Source organism: Bison bison, unplaced genomic scaffold (genome assembly GCF_000754665.1).
Source record: "Bison bison bison isolate TAMUID 2011002044 unplaced genomic scaffold, Bison_UMD1.0 scf7180017864516, whole genome shotgun sequence".
In the NCBI taxonomy this organism is placed as follows: domain Eukaryota; kingdom Metazoa; phylum Chordata; class Mammalia; order Artiodactyla; family Bovidae; genus Bison; species Bison bison.
Window position 1 is genome coordinate 88,591 of NW_011495069.1, and position 17,364 is coordinate 105,954.

At 55.1% G+C, this 17,364-nt stretch overlaps 1 protein-coding gene across 1 annotated transcript in view; it reads left to right on the forward strand.

Moving 5' to 3' along the window:
• Positions 1 to 297: 297 nt before the first annotated feature.
• The window catches only part of PADI1 (peptidyl arginine deiminase, type I), a 44,503-nt gene continuing 27,436 nt past the window's right edge, over positions 298 to 17,364 (forward strand). The window contains exon 1 of the mRNA XM_010829928.1: positions 298 to 389. Coding sequence (XP_010828230.1) covers positions 298 to 389 — 92 coding nt within the window. The remainder of the gene's footprint in view (positions 390 to 17,364) is intronic.

Consider the following 17,364-nt stretch of genomic DNA (forward strand, 5'->3'; position numbering starts at 1 on the left):
TGTCTTCTGCTGGCAGCTGAGCTCTGCTCAGCCTCAGCTGAAGCCCCACTTCCCCATTCCCCAGGGAGGCTTTTGGTACCTCCTCCCTGAGCCTCTTGGATTGACAGGCCAAGAGGGATGGCATGGGGCCAGGAGGTGGGGACTGGGCTTGGGCAGGCTCTTCAGGTCAGAGGATGAAATTAAAAGGGAGGAGGAAAGCGCCAGCCTGTCAGAACTCACGCCCCTTCCTGGCAACGAGGTGCCTGGGCGCGGAGCCTGGGAGCAGGGTGCACAGAGGTCAGACGCCAGCGGGTCGGGATGGCCCAGCGCAGTGCTGTGCGGCTGTCCCCGAAGAAGCCCAGCTACGCCGTGTGTGCTGTGGGGGTTGAGACACACCTGGACGTTCACAGGTGAGGGCCGAGGGGTGCCCACCTGGCTGGCAGAGGGCTGGGCGGGGCTGGGGCGCCTGCAGCAGCGGGGTGGCCCCCGGAGGCCGAATCGGGCACCGTGGAGGATGCTGACGAGGGGCCGTTGTGACGGCAGAGCCGGCGGAGCTGCTGCAGCACCAGGAGAGAGAGAGGCTGCAGGTCCCTGCTGGGGCCCTGGCTCCGGCACCGGGGTCCCGTCTCTGGCCTCAAGCCCTTGGGCGAGGGTTCCAGCTCTGAGCCCTGGGGCCACGCTCTGGGGTCTGGGTTCTGCGTTCTGACATCCCAGCGGAACGCATGCGGAGCATCAGAATGAAGTGCTGCTGATTCTGCCCTCCGTTTCTTGCCGACAGCCCCTCTCTCTGAGGCGGAGGGGCGGCGTGTGGCAGCTTGGTCGTTGGAGGCCAGCCAGGACGACTGGGATGAGAGGGGACGAGCTGGGGAAGGAGTGAACGTGTTGGCAAAGGAAAAGGACTGAGAACAGGCCCGGGGCGCATGTTTCAGTGTGCTCATACCGGGAGGCGCTCAGAGGAGCCTGGGGCTTGTGTCTGTAAGAGGGTGATGGGGATGAGGCTGGGGCGCGGGGCCCAGGACTCAGCCCAGTGTGTTGGCAGGGAGGGGGCAATCAAGGCGAGGAGGGTCTGCCTCCCAGAGCAGGTGGGAGCTGGGATCTGGTACAAGCTGGGGTCTGAGCTGGCCTCAGAGGCTGCCCAGAGGCTTCACCTGGCCTCAGGGGGCCCCCGCCCCCGGGGCCTTCCTGCTGCCCCTGCCCTGGCTCTGGGGCGGGGACCTTGGGGGTGCGGGGAGCCAGGGGCCCTGGGGGCCAGGCCTCAGCTCCCAGCTGTCCTGGAGGCCCTGGCCTGGGGTGGTTCTCCAGCATCTGGGCGGCCAGCGGAGACCCCGTTTTCTTCTGCCGTCTTAACACAGTGTTGCCAGACTCGGCAAATGAAAATGCAGGACGCCCAGTTTACATCTCAGGTTTAAAAAATAACTTTTTTTAGTGTATTGCGTGGGACATACTTGTATTTTTAAAAGTAACTGACATTCAGATTTAGCTTGGCGTCCCTTATTCTATCTGGCGACTACGCTTTACCATCAAGAGCGGAGACAGGGTCTCTAGTGAGCCCCGTCTTCCTATTCCACCCCTGCTCTCCTCCCAGGGGACAGCTGCTTCTAGAAGGGAACTGCAGAAACTCAGGCCCTTCTGAGAGCCTCTGACTGGGAGCCAGGAGATGGGAGTTCTGCTTCTGCCTCCGCCGCTGACTTGCTGTCTGGCGTGTGCCAAGCCGCAGGCCCTCTCTGGACCCCGGCAGGATGAGCTGAATCCCCTGTTCAGTTCAGGCTGGTGATAAAGCACCCACACTCGACTTGGACAGACTCAGCTTCTCATTCTAGCTCCGTTGGTGGCTGGGGGGCCCTGGGCAAGCTGCCGCGCTTCTCTGAGCCTCAGTTTCCTCTTCGACAAATGGGGGCACAAGATCACTGATGGTAATGGGTTGTGGGTGCATGTGTGCTCAGTCAGGTCCTTCTCTTTGCCACCCCGTGGACCACAGCCCGCCAGGCTCCTCTGTCCATGGGGTTTCCCAGTCAAGAACACTGGGGCAGGTTGCCATTTGCTGCTCCAGGGGATCTTCCCGACCCAGGGATGGAATCCTGGTCTCTTGCATCTCCTGTAATGGCAGAGGGATTCTGTACCACTGTGCCACCTGGGAAGCGCCGGTAGTGTGTTGGGGGAGGGCAATAAATGTGAGCCTGCCTGTGTGGGGCCCTTGCCCTGTGGGAGGGGCCGTGCCACAGCTCTAATGGCTCTGTGGGTCTGCTTTCCTCCCATCATGTCTCAGAGGGTGGAGGAACGGCAGATGGGCTGTGCGGTGGGTACGCGGGGCAATGCGCCTGTAAACCTACTTCAGGCTCACCAAGCCCCCTGGCATCCCCAGGGAGGGCTGCAGCCCTGCTGCGGGCTCAGGGAAGCTGCCTGGTGGTCCGACTCTGCGGGCAGGGGCTGCAGTGGGGTCCTGGTGAGCAGCGTGGGGGACCCGCGCCCAGGGTCCTTCAGGAGCCCTCACCCTGGATGTTGATGGGGACTAGCATCGTAGCCGTGAGGGTCTCTGGAAAACAGAAGTTAGTTCTGCAACAAGTTCTTTCCAAAGTAGACCTTGAGAAGAACTTCTGGCCTCTGAGGTCTCTGATAGGTGGGACCCGGCGACGTGGAGTCATCGGAGCCGGGTGGAGGGAGGGGGTTGGCCTGTCTCCTCGGAAGGTTTGAAGAGGCGCCTGGGACTTCCTGGCGGTCCAATGGTTAAGGCTTCCAGCACTGGGGCTGTGGGCTTGAACCCTGGTCCAGGAACGAATATCCCACACGTGGCCAAGAAAAATGGGAGCAGGGGGTCCTGAAGCCCATTCCGGGGCCCTGGCTGGCTAGAGGAAGGGGCTGTACTTGGTGAACTCGGGGCTCTCCCACCCCTGCTGTGGGTGCCCCACCCTAGCTGAGGCTGAGCAAGGGGCCTCTGACTGGCCTTGCTGGTAGAAGGGGGACGCCCCCCGAAGAGAGGAGTGCCAGTCACTTGGGCTGAGGTCCCAGCCCTCCGGAGCCGCTGGAGATGGGCGTGTGGGGGTGACGTCACAGGAAGCGATTAACTCCCCCGTGTGCGATCCAGACTGGTTATTTGGGGAAACACCTGTTTTGGGATAGTAGTGTGTCCTGGGGGTGCCCCAGGCTGAGAAGCCCTAGAAAGAGCATGTGCTACAGACCCTGCCCTCTCAACCTGGCAGGCTGATGACCCCCTGCATCTGGCCAGAGAGCCCGGACCATCTCTGTTTTCCTTGCCTGGAAGCGGTCCCCAGAGGACTTCTGCCAAAAAGGAGGAAATGTGGCCTGAGGAATGCATTAGTGATCCGGCCGGAGTTCCTTGTCTGCCCAGAATCAGAGCCCTGGGCTGGAGACCACGTGAACATTTGTCCCCGAGGATGGAGGGGAAGGCTGGCCGGGTGAGGCTGGGATGCTCTCCTGGAGCTTTTTCTAAGCCTCCCCCAGCCCCGCACAAGCCTCAAAGCCAGATAGACTCTTAGACCTGAGATGGCTGGAATTCCAGGAGCCCAGGAAGGTGGGGGGCGGGGGGGGTCTCTTCAGGGCCTCTCAGGTGAGCTGGAGAAAAGACCCAAACCGCTTCTTTCTCTGGGGTTCCCTGCTTTTCAAGAACCCAACATGCCTAAACGGAGTTGTAAAACTTGTGGTCTGTGTATTTCTGATGTTTACACTGAGTAAATTAATGCTTTTAACTTGTGCAGAAGTACCGTGAAGCGTAATTGTTCTCCTCGTGGGGTAATTACAGGCCTGGTGCCCAACACTAGCTCCTGATGACCGACAGGCTCCCGGTGCAGGGCGGGAACCCGGGTTTAAGCTCCAGGGAGAAACCCTCCTCCTCCTCGTTCCATTCTGCAACTGAATCCATTCCTTTATAGGAAGTGATGTTAGTGTTCAGATTGGAGGGTTCTTGGAGGGTATGAGGTCAGGGTCCTCTGCAAGGTCCCTGGAGCCAGCAGAGGCCACACCCAATCTGGATGTGAAATGATGGACTGTGATCCTGGCTTCAGAGAGGGCACCGGTGGTCAGCCACCCCCTGAGCGTCCGGATGCCCTGGCCCCCAGCTCCTGCGCCGCCCCCTGTCCTGAGACGGACCTTGTCGGTCTCTCTTCCCTCCCCTCCTCCGCCCCGCAGCCCCTGCCAGGCACCTCCGCGCACGCCCCGCTTCTCCTCCCCGCCATTTGGTCTTGGAACCTCTCCTTGTGCCTGACCGTCTTCTCTTCCGTCTCCTGCTCCCATCACTTCCAACCCCACCTCTCTCTCCTCCCCCGCAGTTCCCAGCTTCCCCTCTCCTTGGGCGGGCAGGGTCTGGCTGTGGACCCTGAGAAAAGACTGGAGAGGCAGGGGAAGGGCGGTGGTGGCTCAGCCCCGATGGAGGTGCCTCGACCCCCAGACGCTTCTCCTGTGATGGGCGGTCCTCTGCTTTGCTCGGTCCAGAGACGCTTTCTTTCCCTCTGCTGTGGTTTCTAAGCAGCTGTTCAGCTCCGCTGAATGGTCCTGATGCTCAAAGGTGTGTGGGGTGGAGGGTGTGGGGCCGGAAGGGACTGGGAAGGCCACACCCAGCCGAGGACCTCAGCCCCGGGGAGCCCAGGGAGGGCCTCAGCTGTGGGCCGTGGGTGGTGGTGGGGACCCCAAAAGCTGCCACCAGGGGCCGGGGCAGGGGAGCTGGGGCCTGCCAGAGCCTGGCAGGGGCAGACCCGTGCTGAGTCTGCAGCGCATCCAGGCCCAGAGCAGAGAGCCCCGCTGCCCTGCATCTGAGCCCAAGGCCTCCTGAAGCCCTGCCAAGCGCTTCTCCAACACACCTTCTCAACCACGTGCAGGACCCCTCAGCCCCCACCTGGGTCTCCATCACTTTGCTGGGAGTATAGGCAAACGGAAGGTCAGGAACTCCTCAGGAGGAGCCTGCCGAGGCTGTGGTCTGCGCCAGGCTGACAGGTGTCAGGGGAGGAGGCTGGGGCTTCCGGACACAGACGAGGAAGAAGGCTGGACCCCACGCTGACTGGGCCCCGAGGAGGAGGTCCCACTGATGCGGCTGCTTGGTGACTGCTGAGCTCGGGAGGGCTGGCGATGCGTCATGGTCCTGCGGGCTGTGTGACCTTGGGCCAGTTACTCAGCCTCTCTGGCGCCAGCGTCCTCCCACACTAGAAGGGGAAGATATCGCCTGTGATTTTGGCCCCCTTTTCACAGATGAGAAGCTGCATGATCTGAGGAGCACAGCTGTGCAGTTCCTCTGTAGCAGAAGGGGAGACAGTCTGAGAGGGGAGGAGTGAGCCGTGATTCTGACTTTCCATTCTGGGCTTGTCTCTGAGATGTCCTGGCCTCCAGCCCCTGTTTGCCTCTGCTGGGATGAAAGCTGCCCCCGCCACCTCCAACCTCCATCCCTGGGCCGGCAGGGGTTCCAGAGCAGGAAGGCCTGGCCCAGGCCCTCCATGCAGGCTCCCTGGGTGTGGCCTTGGCTGAGCAATGCCAGGGCGTCAGGTCTCTCTGGAAAGGAAAGAAAGAGGGGCATGATGCAGCTGCTCCTGGGGTGGTTCTGCACGCAGGGGGCGATCCCAGCCTATAACAGGGCGTCTGCGGGCCTCATCATCCCCCTCCCCCCTGTGTCAGCCACAGCCAGCACCTGGGCAGGACCAAAGAGAAAGCCACACGGGGCTCTGAGCCGTCTGCGGTCCCTTAGACGTTTCGAGACAGCTGCTCCTTGTCCAGCTCTGTGCTGTGCTGAGGCGCTTAGAGACGAGACAATCTATGCCCACCCCTGAGGGCCTCCCACCTTACTCTGGGGGCTAAGAGAGCCTTCAGGATGTGGACACTCACCGCTGAATCGCTCACCTGGTTTCTGCCCAGGCTGGAGAGTGAAGGAGGTGCCAGGATCCTCTTCCGCCAGGTCCGCCTGCTGCCCAGGCCCCTGGTGACAGTACAACATGACGATGGCAGGGCCTTCAGTCACAGTGCGTACGGCACTCTCTCAGTCAAGTCTCACACGAGCTTATGCGGTGACGACTCCTAAGATCCCTGTTTCGCAAAGACGGAGACACAGAGTGGTCAAGAGGCTTGCCCAGAGTCACACAGCCCACCCATTACTGGGGAATCCTCTATGTGGTTGGGTTTCCGCAGGGGTGGTGGGCGCAGGGCAGAGGATGAGCTTTGGGGTCAGACCCGGGTGAGGTCAAACCTCAGGTCCTGCCCATGTGTGGCCTCCTGTGACTTTCATGCTATGCTATGCTAAGTCACTTCAATCGTGTCCGACTTTGTGTGACCCCAGAGATGGCAGCACACCAGGGTGCCCCCCTGGGATTCTCCAGGCAAGAACACTGGAGTGGGTTGCCATTCCCTTCTCCAATGCATGAAAGTGAAAAGTGAAAGTGAAGTCTCTCAGTCGTGTCCGACTCTTAGAGACCCCATGGATTGCAGCCTAATAGGCTCCTCTGTCCATGGGATTTTCCAAGCAAGAGTACTGGAGTGGGGTGCCATTGCCTTCTCCGTGACTTTCATATCACCTGTAAAATGAGAAGCCTGGTAACTGCCCTGCTCAGCAGGCAGGGGCCTCGGGGATGGAATCAGAACAGAGCGAGAGCACGTTGGAGACCGTGCTGTCCCCGCCCTGGGCGGGTTCCGTGAGGCCAGGGTGATTCATCTCTGCTCTCCTGTGCCCAGGGTGGCCCCTGCCACAGCGGGCGCTCGGGAAATTCGTGTTGAGGCGGAGCGGCCAGCGGCAGTGACAAGACTCATGAGCTCCTGGGGGAGCTGTGTCCTTTAGGGCTGGCTGCCTCTGGGGACTGCTGGCCACATCAGGTCTCGCCCCCCAGCAGGGGGGACCCCAGAGCTGGCCGTGTCAGAGAGGACTTGTCAAGTCTAGTCCAGGACACCTGGATGGTGGCCCTTCCCGGGCAGGCAGGTGGCTGATCAGGTGTGAAGGGGAAGCCACAGGCTTGGCCAGTCTGTTCTGCCCAAGGGCTGCCTACCAGCTTGCTCCTCAGCCTTTCTATCCAGTCACATTAGTCCCCTTTCCACCCTGGCCTCTCCCCAGCACAGTGTCGTGGTCAAGCCTCCGCACACCCTGGTTCTCTGCTGCCAGCCCATACCCTTTCCCCCAGCTGGAGGCTGGGTCAGCACCAGTGTGCCCTCCCCGCCCAGACCCTTGGCTGGGCAGAGGGCCCCCTGACCCTGGGGTCATCCCCAGATGCTGGTGTGGTCCAAGAATGGAGTGTGGACAGCATGGGAGCAGCCCCATGCCTGCCCTGTTTCTCCTCTCCCCAGGGACCAGGCAGTCAGCTTCCGAGTAGCTAAGATGAAGTGTGCCTGTGGCGCCCCGGGAGGAGGAAGCTTCTGGGTGCAGGTTGCAGCCAGGCAAAAGGAAAGACTTCTTAATTCTTTCTCTGAACTGTCAAAGTACCAAAGGGTGTGAGGTAGTGAGCTCCCTGTCACAGGAAGTGTGAGGATGAGCACAGAGTTCTGCAGTGGGCAGGGAGCTGGCCAGGATGACCTCTGGGACCCTTCTCTGACCCAAGGACTGTGAAGACACTCCAGAGTCTCATTGTTTTAAGGGTAGAAAGGGGCCGGAAGGTCATGCCATCCTGCTGGTCGGCACTGACTTCACCCCTGCAAAGTTGGGGTGCGTGGAGGGGGAGGAGGGCACGTGCCCTTCCTGCCTCACTGCTCCACATCCTGTCAGCTCCCAGGGGATCATGTAAAAGAGCTTGTGTGGCAAGGTTTCAGCGTTTCCCTTTTTCCTTCCCACATCTTCTCTGGGTATCTCCTTCCTCCAGTCCCTGCCAGGAACACGCTCAGAGCACGCACACGCCTTTTAATGTTGGCTGGGATGGCACGAGAGGGAAGACAAGCCTGCCGCCCCTTCCATTCTTTGCCAGCTGTGTGATCCCAGGAAGGGCACTCAGCCTCGCTGAAAAGATTTCCTCAACTGCTAGACGAGGACAGCAACACGTACCTAAGAGGGTTGTTGTAAAGTGTAGATAAGATCGCAGGTGTCAGAAGCTGACGACGTGCCTACCACGGTGTGTCCGTGCTCAGTCATGTCTGACTCTGCACCCCCACGGACCGTATCCCAGCAGTCTCCTCCATCCATGGGGTTTTCTGGGAAGAATATTGTAGTTAGTTGCCATTTCCTCCTCCAGGGGATCCTCCTGACCCAGGGATCGAGCCCACGTCCCTCGTATCTCCTGCATTGGCGGGAGGGCTCTTTACCATTGCTCCACCTGGGAAGCCCCCTGGCACATACTAAGTGCTTGAAAATGCCACCCTGGTATTACCCTACCCAATATCGCCTGTGAAACGTGCTGTCCTTACACCTGACCAGGTGGGTGGGCACGGATGTAGTTAAAGCAAGTGAGCCAGGCTGGAATGACCGGTTGCTTTGGATCCCTTCCCCATCCTCTGTGCCTCCCTTTGTGAGATCCCTCTAAGAGCTGAGTCCATTCTCCTTGCAGCCTGCTGATTAACCTGTGAACCCGGCCCTACTCTGAGCCGGGGCCCGGGGTGAGGACGAGTCAGGGTGCTGTTCTGGGTGATACAGACTGTGAGGGGCTGCAAGGAGGGTCTGGACGGGGGCTACGGGGCACCGGGAGGAGACAGGGTCCTGGCCCGACTGGCTTCGGCTGCTGGGGGCTCTGGGAAGAGTTATAGCACCAGCAGCGATGGCAGCAAACGCTTAAGCACCTACTGTATGCCACGCACTTCGGTATAGCTCTCTCCTTTTTAAAACGTTTATTTCTTGGTCACACCACAAGGCATGTGGGATCTTAGTTCTCTGACCAGGTATTGAACCCATGCTCCCTGCTTAGAAGATCGGAGTCTTAACTACTGGACTACCAGGGAAGTCCCATGCCAAGTACTTTAAATGCAGCGTCTAGTTGAATCTGCCCAGCAGCCCTGGGAAGGAGCTCTTTGGATTACATCCATTTTACTGAGGAGGAAAATCGAGGCTCAGAGCAGCTGAGTGACCGAATCCCAGGCCATACGCCTCACACAGCCCACAGTCTGCTCCACGGAAGGGGTAGCATTTGAAGGAGCTCAGTTGGTAAGGAATCTGCTTGCAATGCAAGAGACCTGGGTTTGATCCCTGGGTTGGGAAGATCCCCTGGAGAAGGGAAAGGCTACCCACTCCAGTATTCTGGCCTGGAGAATCCCATGGACTACAGTCCATGGGGCCGCAAAGAGTTGGGCACGACTGAGCAACTTTCATTTCATTTCATTTCGAAGAGTGCAGAAGGCTGCCTCTCCCATCCCCATCCCAGCTGTGAGTTGAAGGGACACGCTCACAGTCTCATCAGCCTGGCAGTGGCGATGACGGTAAAGCTAATGACTGATGACACCCGGGAGACTGGGTGCCTCCGGCATGGTAATGACCGAGTCCCTTTCATTTAGTAAAGGGGTACTTTCAAATCCACGTCCTCACTTGACTCTGGGTCTGGGGACACGCCAGAGCTGCATGCCGGGGTTTGGTCCGGTCCAGGGGCTGCACTGGGAGACTGCACCACACAGATGCCGATGAGTTGGTGGGAGGTGAGGGTGGGCGGAGGTGGTTCTGGCTCGTGGATCGGGTGAGCCGCAGAGCAGCTGAGGAGCAGCGGAGATAAGTCCCACTGTGGGCGGCCTGCGGCTCACCCATGCGGACACCTCCTGTTCCACCCCCAGAGCAGCCCTTAATGCTCGGCTCCACCCACAGACCCAGGAGTCTGAGAGGCCGGGAAAGGCTCTGAGAGCCAGTCCTGGAGGCCCGGGACAGGGGAGGAGGGGGCACGCCAAGGGAATGAGAATCCAGACGGCCAGGGGCCGGCCTGGCACAGCCTGTAGACACGGGAGGCAGAGGCCCTCCCCAGAGGGCTGCAAACACACACACACACACATACAGGCACACACACACACATACGCACACACATGTGCGCACACGCACGCACATACGCTCGCACACACGCGCACGCGCGCACACACGCATGCACACGCACACATACACGTGCACACACACGCACACATGCACGCACGCACATGCACGCGTGCACACACATGCACGCACATACACACGCACGCACGCACAAAACAGCTGCAGTCCATGGGGTCGCAGAGAGTCGGACACGACTGAAGTGACCTGGCACGCACGGGTTGACTTACAATGCCGTGTCAGTTTCAGCTGTACAGCAAGGTGGATCAGTTACAAATACACTCCTGTCCACTCTTTCCTAGATTCCGTTCCCCTACAAGCCATTACAGAGTGCTGAGTAGAGTTCCCCGTGTATACAGTAGGTCCTTATTAGTCATCTATTTTATATATTTGCTGTTGTTGTGTTGCTAAGTTGTGTCCAACTCTTTGCAACCCCATGGACTGTAGCCTGCAAGGCTCCTCTGTCCATGGGATTTCCCAGACAAGAATCCTGGAGTGGGTTGCCATTTCCTTCTCCAGGGGGTCTTCCTGACCCAGGGATTGAATTTGAGTTTCCTGCATTGGTGGATGGATTCTGAGCCTACAGGAGAGCAGTGCTTATATCCCAGTCTTCCAATTTATCCCTTCCCACCCCTTCTTACGTTATTATTATTATGTTCTACCAAGATTCCAAATAAAGGGTAGTGTGCCCAGGGCTGTGACTTAGAAATGTCAACTTTTGCCCAAAGCTGGGGATTGGCTCCAAGGAACCCTGCTTCCCTTGAAAGGGCTGCGTGAGCAGTGACAGTCCCCAGGCTCTCCATGGAGCTGGAAACCCTTCTGCAGTCAGCTAGACACACTGGGCTCCTGCTGACTTGCTCTTAGGGTGTGTGAGCAGGGGCCCTGGGGCTGGATCGATTGAATTCAAATTCATGCTCAACCAACCTGCCAGCTGGGCGGTCCAGGGAAAGCCATTCGTCACTGAACCACTTGGGCCCGCTCCCCGGCACACAGTAAAGCCAGTCTACAGACACTGGGCTGTGGCGAAGGAAAGGGCAGGCACAGCAAGGAGTCCAGGAGGCTGGTGCTCGAAAGACCTGAACTCCTGGGTAGTTCAGAGGGAAAGGTTTTTAAAGACAGGGTAATGGAGAGGGGTGCTGGGTGTGTTTTTTCCTAGTTATTTTTTGGATGAAGTCTAGTTGATTTGCAATGTGCTAGTTTCTGCTGTGCAGCAAAGTGATTCAGTTATACATGAATACACATTCTTTTCCATTATGGTTTATCATAGAGTATTTTTTAAATTGATTAATTAATTTGGCTGCCTTGGGTCTTAGCGGCATTGCTTCATGCAGGATCTTCCCTTGTGGCACGTGGACTCTCCAGCTGTGGTGCTGTGCATGTGGGATCTTAGTTCCCTGACCAAGGATCAAACTCAAGTCCCCTGCATCGCAAGGCGGGTTCTTAATCTCTGGACGGCCAGGGGCGTGCTTATCATAGGATACTGAAGGTGGCTCCCTGTGCTGTCTACTGAGGCCTTGCTGTTTGTTTTATCTGTAACGAGCCCTCCCCCGGCCCCTCCCCGTAGGCGACCACCAGCCCATTCCCTGTGTCTGCGACTGTCTCTGTTCCAGAGGCAGGTTCATTTGTGTTTTAATTTAGATTCCACATGCAAGTGATACCACACGGTATTTCTCTTTCTGACTTACTTCACTTGGAATGATGATCTCTAGTTTCACCATATTGCTGCAGAAGGCGTCATTTCATTCTTTTTGTGGCTGTGCGTGCTCAGTCGCTCAGTCGTGTCCGACTCTTTGACACCCCACGGACTGCAGCCCGCCAGGCTCCTCTGTCCATGGGATTCTGCAGGCAAGAATACCAGAGTGGGTCTCCATGCCCTCCTCCAGGGGACCTTCCCGACCCAGGGATGGAGCCCGAGTCTCCTGTGTCTCCTGCATTGGCAGGACTGCTCTTTACCACTTGTGCCACCTGGGAAGCTCCTCTTTCATGGCTGAGTAGTATTCTGTTGTGCATCTGCGCCACATCTTCTTTACCCATTCATCTGTTGATGGCCATTCAAGTTGTTCTCACATCTTGGCCATTGTGACCAGCGCTGCTGTGAAGACAGGGATGCACGTGTTTCTGAATTGCAGATTTGTCCAGATGTATGGCGAGGAGTGGCAATGTTGGATCATATGGTAATTTTACTTTTCGTTTTTGTTTGTAGACTTTTTATTTATTTATTCATTTTGGCATATAATTGCTTTGCAATGTTGTGCTGGTTTCCGCTGGACATCGAGGTGAAGCAGCTGTGTGTGTACACACATCCCCTCCCTCCAGAGCCTCCCTTCCACCCCTCTAGGTCATCTCAGAGCACAGGCTGAGCTCGGTGAGCTCTGCAGTAGTTTCCCACTTGCTTATTCTGTTGCTAAGTCATGTCTGACTCTTTGCAACCCCATGGACTGCAGCACACCAGGCCTCCCTGTCCTTCACCATCTCCTGGAGTTTGCTCAAATTCATGTCCATGGATCAGTGATGGCATCCAACCATCTCATCCTCTGTCGTCCCCTTCTCCTCCTGCCTTCAATATTTCCCAGTATCAAGGTCTTTTCCAATGAGTCGGCTCTTTGAACCAGATGGCTATAAAGTATTGGAGCTTCAGCTTCAGCATCAGTCCTTCCAGTGAATATTCAGGGTTGATTTCCTACAGGACTAATTGGTTTGATCTCCTTGCAGTCCAAGAGACTCTCAATAGTCTTCAGCAAGACAGTTTAAAGGATCAGTTCTTCAGCACTCAGTATTCTTTATGGTCCAACCCTCACATCTGTACATGACTATTAGAAAAACCATAGCTTTGACTAGACAGACCTTTGTTGGCAAAGTGATGTCTCTGCTTTTTGATACACTGCCTAGGTTGGTCATAGCTTTTCTTCCAAGGAGCAAGCATCTTTCAATTTCCTGGCTGCAGTCACCATCCGCAGTAATTTTGGGGCCCAAGAAAATAAAATCTGCCACTGTTTCCATTTTTCCCCATCTATTTGCCATGAAGTGATGGGACCAGATGCCATGATCTTCATTTTTGAATGTTGAGTTTTAAGCCAGCTTTTTCACCCTCCTCTTTCACCCTCATCAAGATGCTCTTTAGTTCCTCTTCACTTTCTGCCGTTAGGGTGATATCATCTGAATATCTGAGGTTGTTGGTATTTCTCCTGGCAATCTTGATTCCAGCTGTGATTCACCCAGCGTGGCGTTTTGCATGATGTACTCTGCATAGAACTTAAATAAACAAGGCGACAAGATACTGCCTAGGCGTACTCCTTTCCCAACTTTGAATCAGTCCATTGTTCCATGCCTGGTTCTATTGCTTCTTGACCTGCATACAGGTTTCTCAGGAGGCAGGCAAGGTGGTTTAGTATTCCCATCTCTTGAAGAATTTTCCACAGTTTGTTGTGATCCACACAGTCAAAGGCTTTAGCATAGACAATGAACCAGAAGTAGGTATTTTTCTGTAATTTCCTTGCTTTCTTTATGATCCAACAAATGTTGGCAATTTGATCTCTGGTTCCTCTACCTTTTCTAAACCTGGCTTGTTCACCGTCAAGTCAGGTACTACTGAAGCCTAGCTTGAAGGATTTTGAGCATTTCCTTGCTAGCTTGTGAAATGAGCTCCGGTTTGAGCATTCTTTGGCATTGCCTGTCTTTGGGATTGGAATGAATACTGACTTTTTCCAGTCCTGTGGCCACTGCCAAGTTTTCCAAATTTTCTGACACATTGAGTACAGCACTCTAAAACGTCATCTTTTAGGATTTGAAATAGCTCAGCCGGAATTCCATCACCTCCACTAGCTTTGTTCTTAGTGATGCTTCCTAGGGCCTGCTTGGCCTCACGCCTCACTGGCCGTCTATTTCATGGACGGCAGTTTGTGTGTGTAAAAGCTGCTCCCTCAGTGCGCCCCGCCTTCCCCCTCCTCCACTAATGTCCACGTATCCGTTCTCTAAGTCAGCCTCTTTATTCCTGCCCTGCAAACCGGTTCATCTGTACCTTTTTTCTAGATTCCATATTGATGGGTTAATATATAATCATTGTTTTTCTCTTTCTGACTTACTTCACTTGGTATGACAGGCTCTGGGTGCATCCACATCACTACAAGTGACCTGATTTCGTTTCTTATGGCTGTGTAATATTCCGTTGTGTATACGTACCGCATCTTCTTGATCCGTTCATCTGTCGATGAACATCTAGGTTGCTTCCGTGTTCTGGCTATTGTAAATAGTGCTGCAAAGAATCTTGGGGTCCGTGTGTCTTTCTGAGTTATGGTTTCCTCAGGGTATGTGCCCAGTAGTGGGATTGCTGGGTCATACGATAGTTCATTTTTCATCTTTTTAAGGGACCTCCATACTGTTTTCCAAATGCCTGTATCAATTTACACTCACAGCAACAGTCTGCAAGAGGCTTCCCTTTTCACCACAGTCTCTCCAGCATGTCTTGTTTGCAGATTTTTTGATGCTGACATTCTGACTGGTGTGAGGGGACACTTCACTGTGGTCTTGCTTTGCATTTCCGCAGTAATTAGCTTGCCCAGCATCTTCTCAGGTGCCTATTGGCCATCTGTATTTCTTCTTTGGAGAAATGTCTATCTTAGGTCTTCTCATTTTTCAATTGGGTTGCCTGCTTTTTTCGTTGTTGAGTTTTATGAACTGCTTGCATATTTTGGAAATTAAGCCCTTGTTGGTTGCATCATTTGCAAATATTTTCTCCCGTTCTGCAGGCTGTCCTTTCGTTTTTGTTCATGGGTTCCTTTGCTGTGCAAAAGCTTAGAAGTTTGATTAGGTCCCGTTTGTTCATTTTTGTTTTTATTTCCATTGTCTGGGTTGGGAGATTGACCTAAGAAAACATTGGTACAATTTATATCAGAGAATGTTCGCCTATGATCTCATCTAGGACTTTTATGGTGTCCTGTCTTGTGTCTAAGCCTTTACGCCATCTTGAGTTTCTGCACGAGGTGAGAGGGTGTGCTCTATTTCACTGAAAGGTGTTTAAAGGCAGAGTGAGGGAAAGGGCTGTAGGGTGTGTGATTGCGCACATTCTTGTGATTGGCTGGTGGTGAGGTAATCGGGAGTCAGCCTCATCAGCCTTCTGGGACTACGTGCTGTGGGCAGCATACAATTAACTTCTTCCACCCGGGGTGGCGGCGGGGGGGGTTCAGTATCTGCAAAACAGTTCCAGGGTACGGCTCAGAATCCTGTCCATCTCTGTGAGGAGGAAGTAAAGGTCCTTGAGTGTTTGAACGGCCAAGATATTGTTTTGTCTTGTTCGGCTGTTTTCCTTTGCCTCTGCATTTTCTAGATTTCCTGGTTAAGTTTACTCTTTGGAACTCAAGGAAAGCCTAGGAGGCTAACGTTTTATTCCGAGCGAGAGGCAGGTGGAGGATGCGGAGGAGGGCGGGGACGTCTGTTCCGGGGGGGTCCATGGGCTCTGCTTGGTACCATTCCGCGTTCCCGGGTTGTCTCGTCCTCGTCCATCAGACAAGGGCTTCCTGTGCTTCTTGCCCACAAGCAGGCCCCGCGCTGGGTGCTGAGATGACCACAGTTTTAGTGAAAGTAGAACGGGAAGTTCCCTGCATTCCAGGGGGAGAAATGGGAGAGACAGTAGGGAAATACGTGCCATAAATGTGGCACCTCAGGTGACAGGTGCCACGGGCTGGAAGGCGATGCAGCTGGGTCCTGCGGTTAGGGGGTGTGAGGCCCATGGCGCCACCCGTGAGCCCCCGCCACTGCCTTACACAGGGCAGGCCGGGCACCTTGAGAAAAGAGATGAAGCACCGAGGCCCCGGGGATGCTCCCGGCTGAACATTCCGAATGCAGAGAACCCAAGCGCCAAGGCCTGTGGAGCATCTCCTGTGCTCCCCAACAAGACACGCCACTGCAGTGAGAGACACGTAGCCCCCGCTCGCAGCAACGAGGGAAAAGCCCACCAGCAACAAAGACCCAGCACAGCAGAGACAGTCAAGGACCAGTGCCCGGCACAACTGGAGAAGCGCACGGTCGCCCTGGCGAAAGGTTGAGTCCCTCCAGGGGAGACTGGAGAACGGCGGCTGTGCAAACGCTCAGTAGCAAAGCAGGACGCCTCCCCAAGGGACCTGATTGTCTTTTTTTTTTTTTTTAAGGAAGTTTACAAGCCTGTTGTCAAACACAGCCATTATTTAAAATTACACTGTATATTGCTTGCCTGTTGAGTTGCTCAGTTGTGTCCGACTCTTTGCAGCCCCATGGACTGTAGCCCACCAGGCTCCTCTGTCCATGGGATTCTCCAGGCAAGAATACTGGAGTGGGTTGCCACTTCCTCCTCCAGGGGATCTTTCTGACCCAGGGATCAAACCCACGTCTCCTCCGTCTCCTGCATTGTCGTGCCAAGTTTCTTCAGTCCTGTCCAACTCTTTTCAACCTTATGGACTGTAGCCCGCCAGGCTTCTCTGTCCATGGGATTCTCCAGGCAAGAATACTGGAGTGGGTTGCCATGCCCTCCTCCAGGGGAGCTTCCTGACCCAGGGATGGAACCCTTGTCTTTTGCGTCTCCTGCATTGGCAAGTGGATTCTTTATCACTGAGCCACCTGGGAAGCCCCCCACCATTGTTTTAAATACAGTTTATTTAACAGTAGTAACAAGAGAAGCCACCACCAGGAGAAGCCTGAGCACTGAATGAAGACCTAGCGGAACCAAAAATAAAAAAATCTAAAAAGGCAATGGTAGCGATTTCCCTGGTGGTTCAGTGGTGAAAATTCTGTGCTCCCCATACAGGGGGTAGGTCTGATTCCTGGTCGGGGAACTAAGATCCTGCATGCTGTGAGATGTAGCCAAATTAAAAAAAAATCAATCAAAAAATAAATGGGCAGTACTTGAAAAGATAAAAACACTTGACACGCATCTGTTTCCAATATTTCACTGCATCCTACCGTCATCTGTGTTCCACCAGCATTCCCTCTGTCTGTAGGAGAGCGGCACGTAGGGGCCTCTTTTGCATCTCTTTGCAACTCTGGGTTCAATGATGTTGTGATGATAACTTGAAACTGACCTTAGTGGGAGTGTTTACACCAGGGATATTGGCAACGTCTACAAATCAGGACTCCGTTTATTGTTTTATTGATGAAGACAAGGTGAATAACGCAGATTAAACTTGGTGTCTGTAGCTGTTGCGCTGAGATTGACACAAAACCGTGAGGAGGCGCTCGCCGGGACTTTCCAGTGAAGGGGCAGCGTCTTCATCGTCTCGGTTTCTTCTTCTTCTCGAGCGCAGATGAGAAAACCCATCAGCCTTCACACCACGTGCGTTTATGACTGTGCATTTAGGACAGCTTTATTAATCGGGGAAAGAATGAGCAGATCAGGTGCAACTCCACGTGTGGAATCGTGATGCAGCTGCAGCCGTCGTAGGCTCCAGTCACGGGTGAGGCATTCTCTAGAGTCAGCGGTCTCGGTGGAGCGAGACTAAACCAGACAAAGCTTT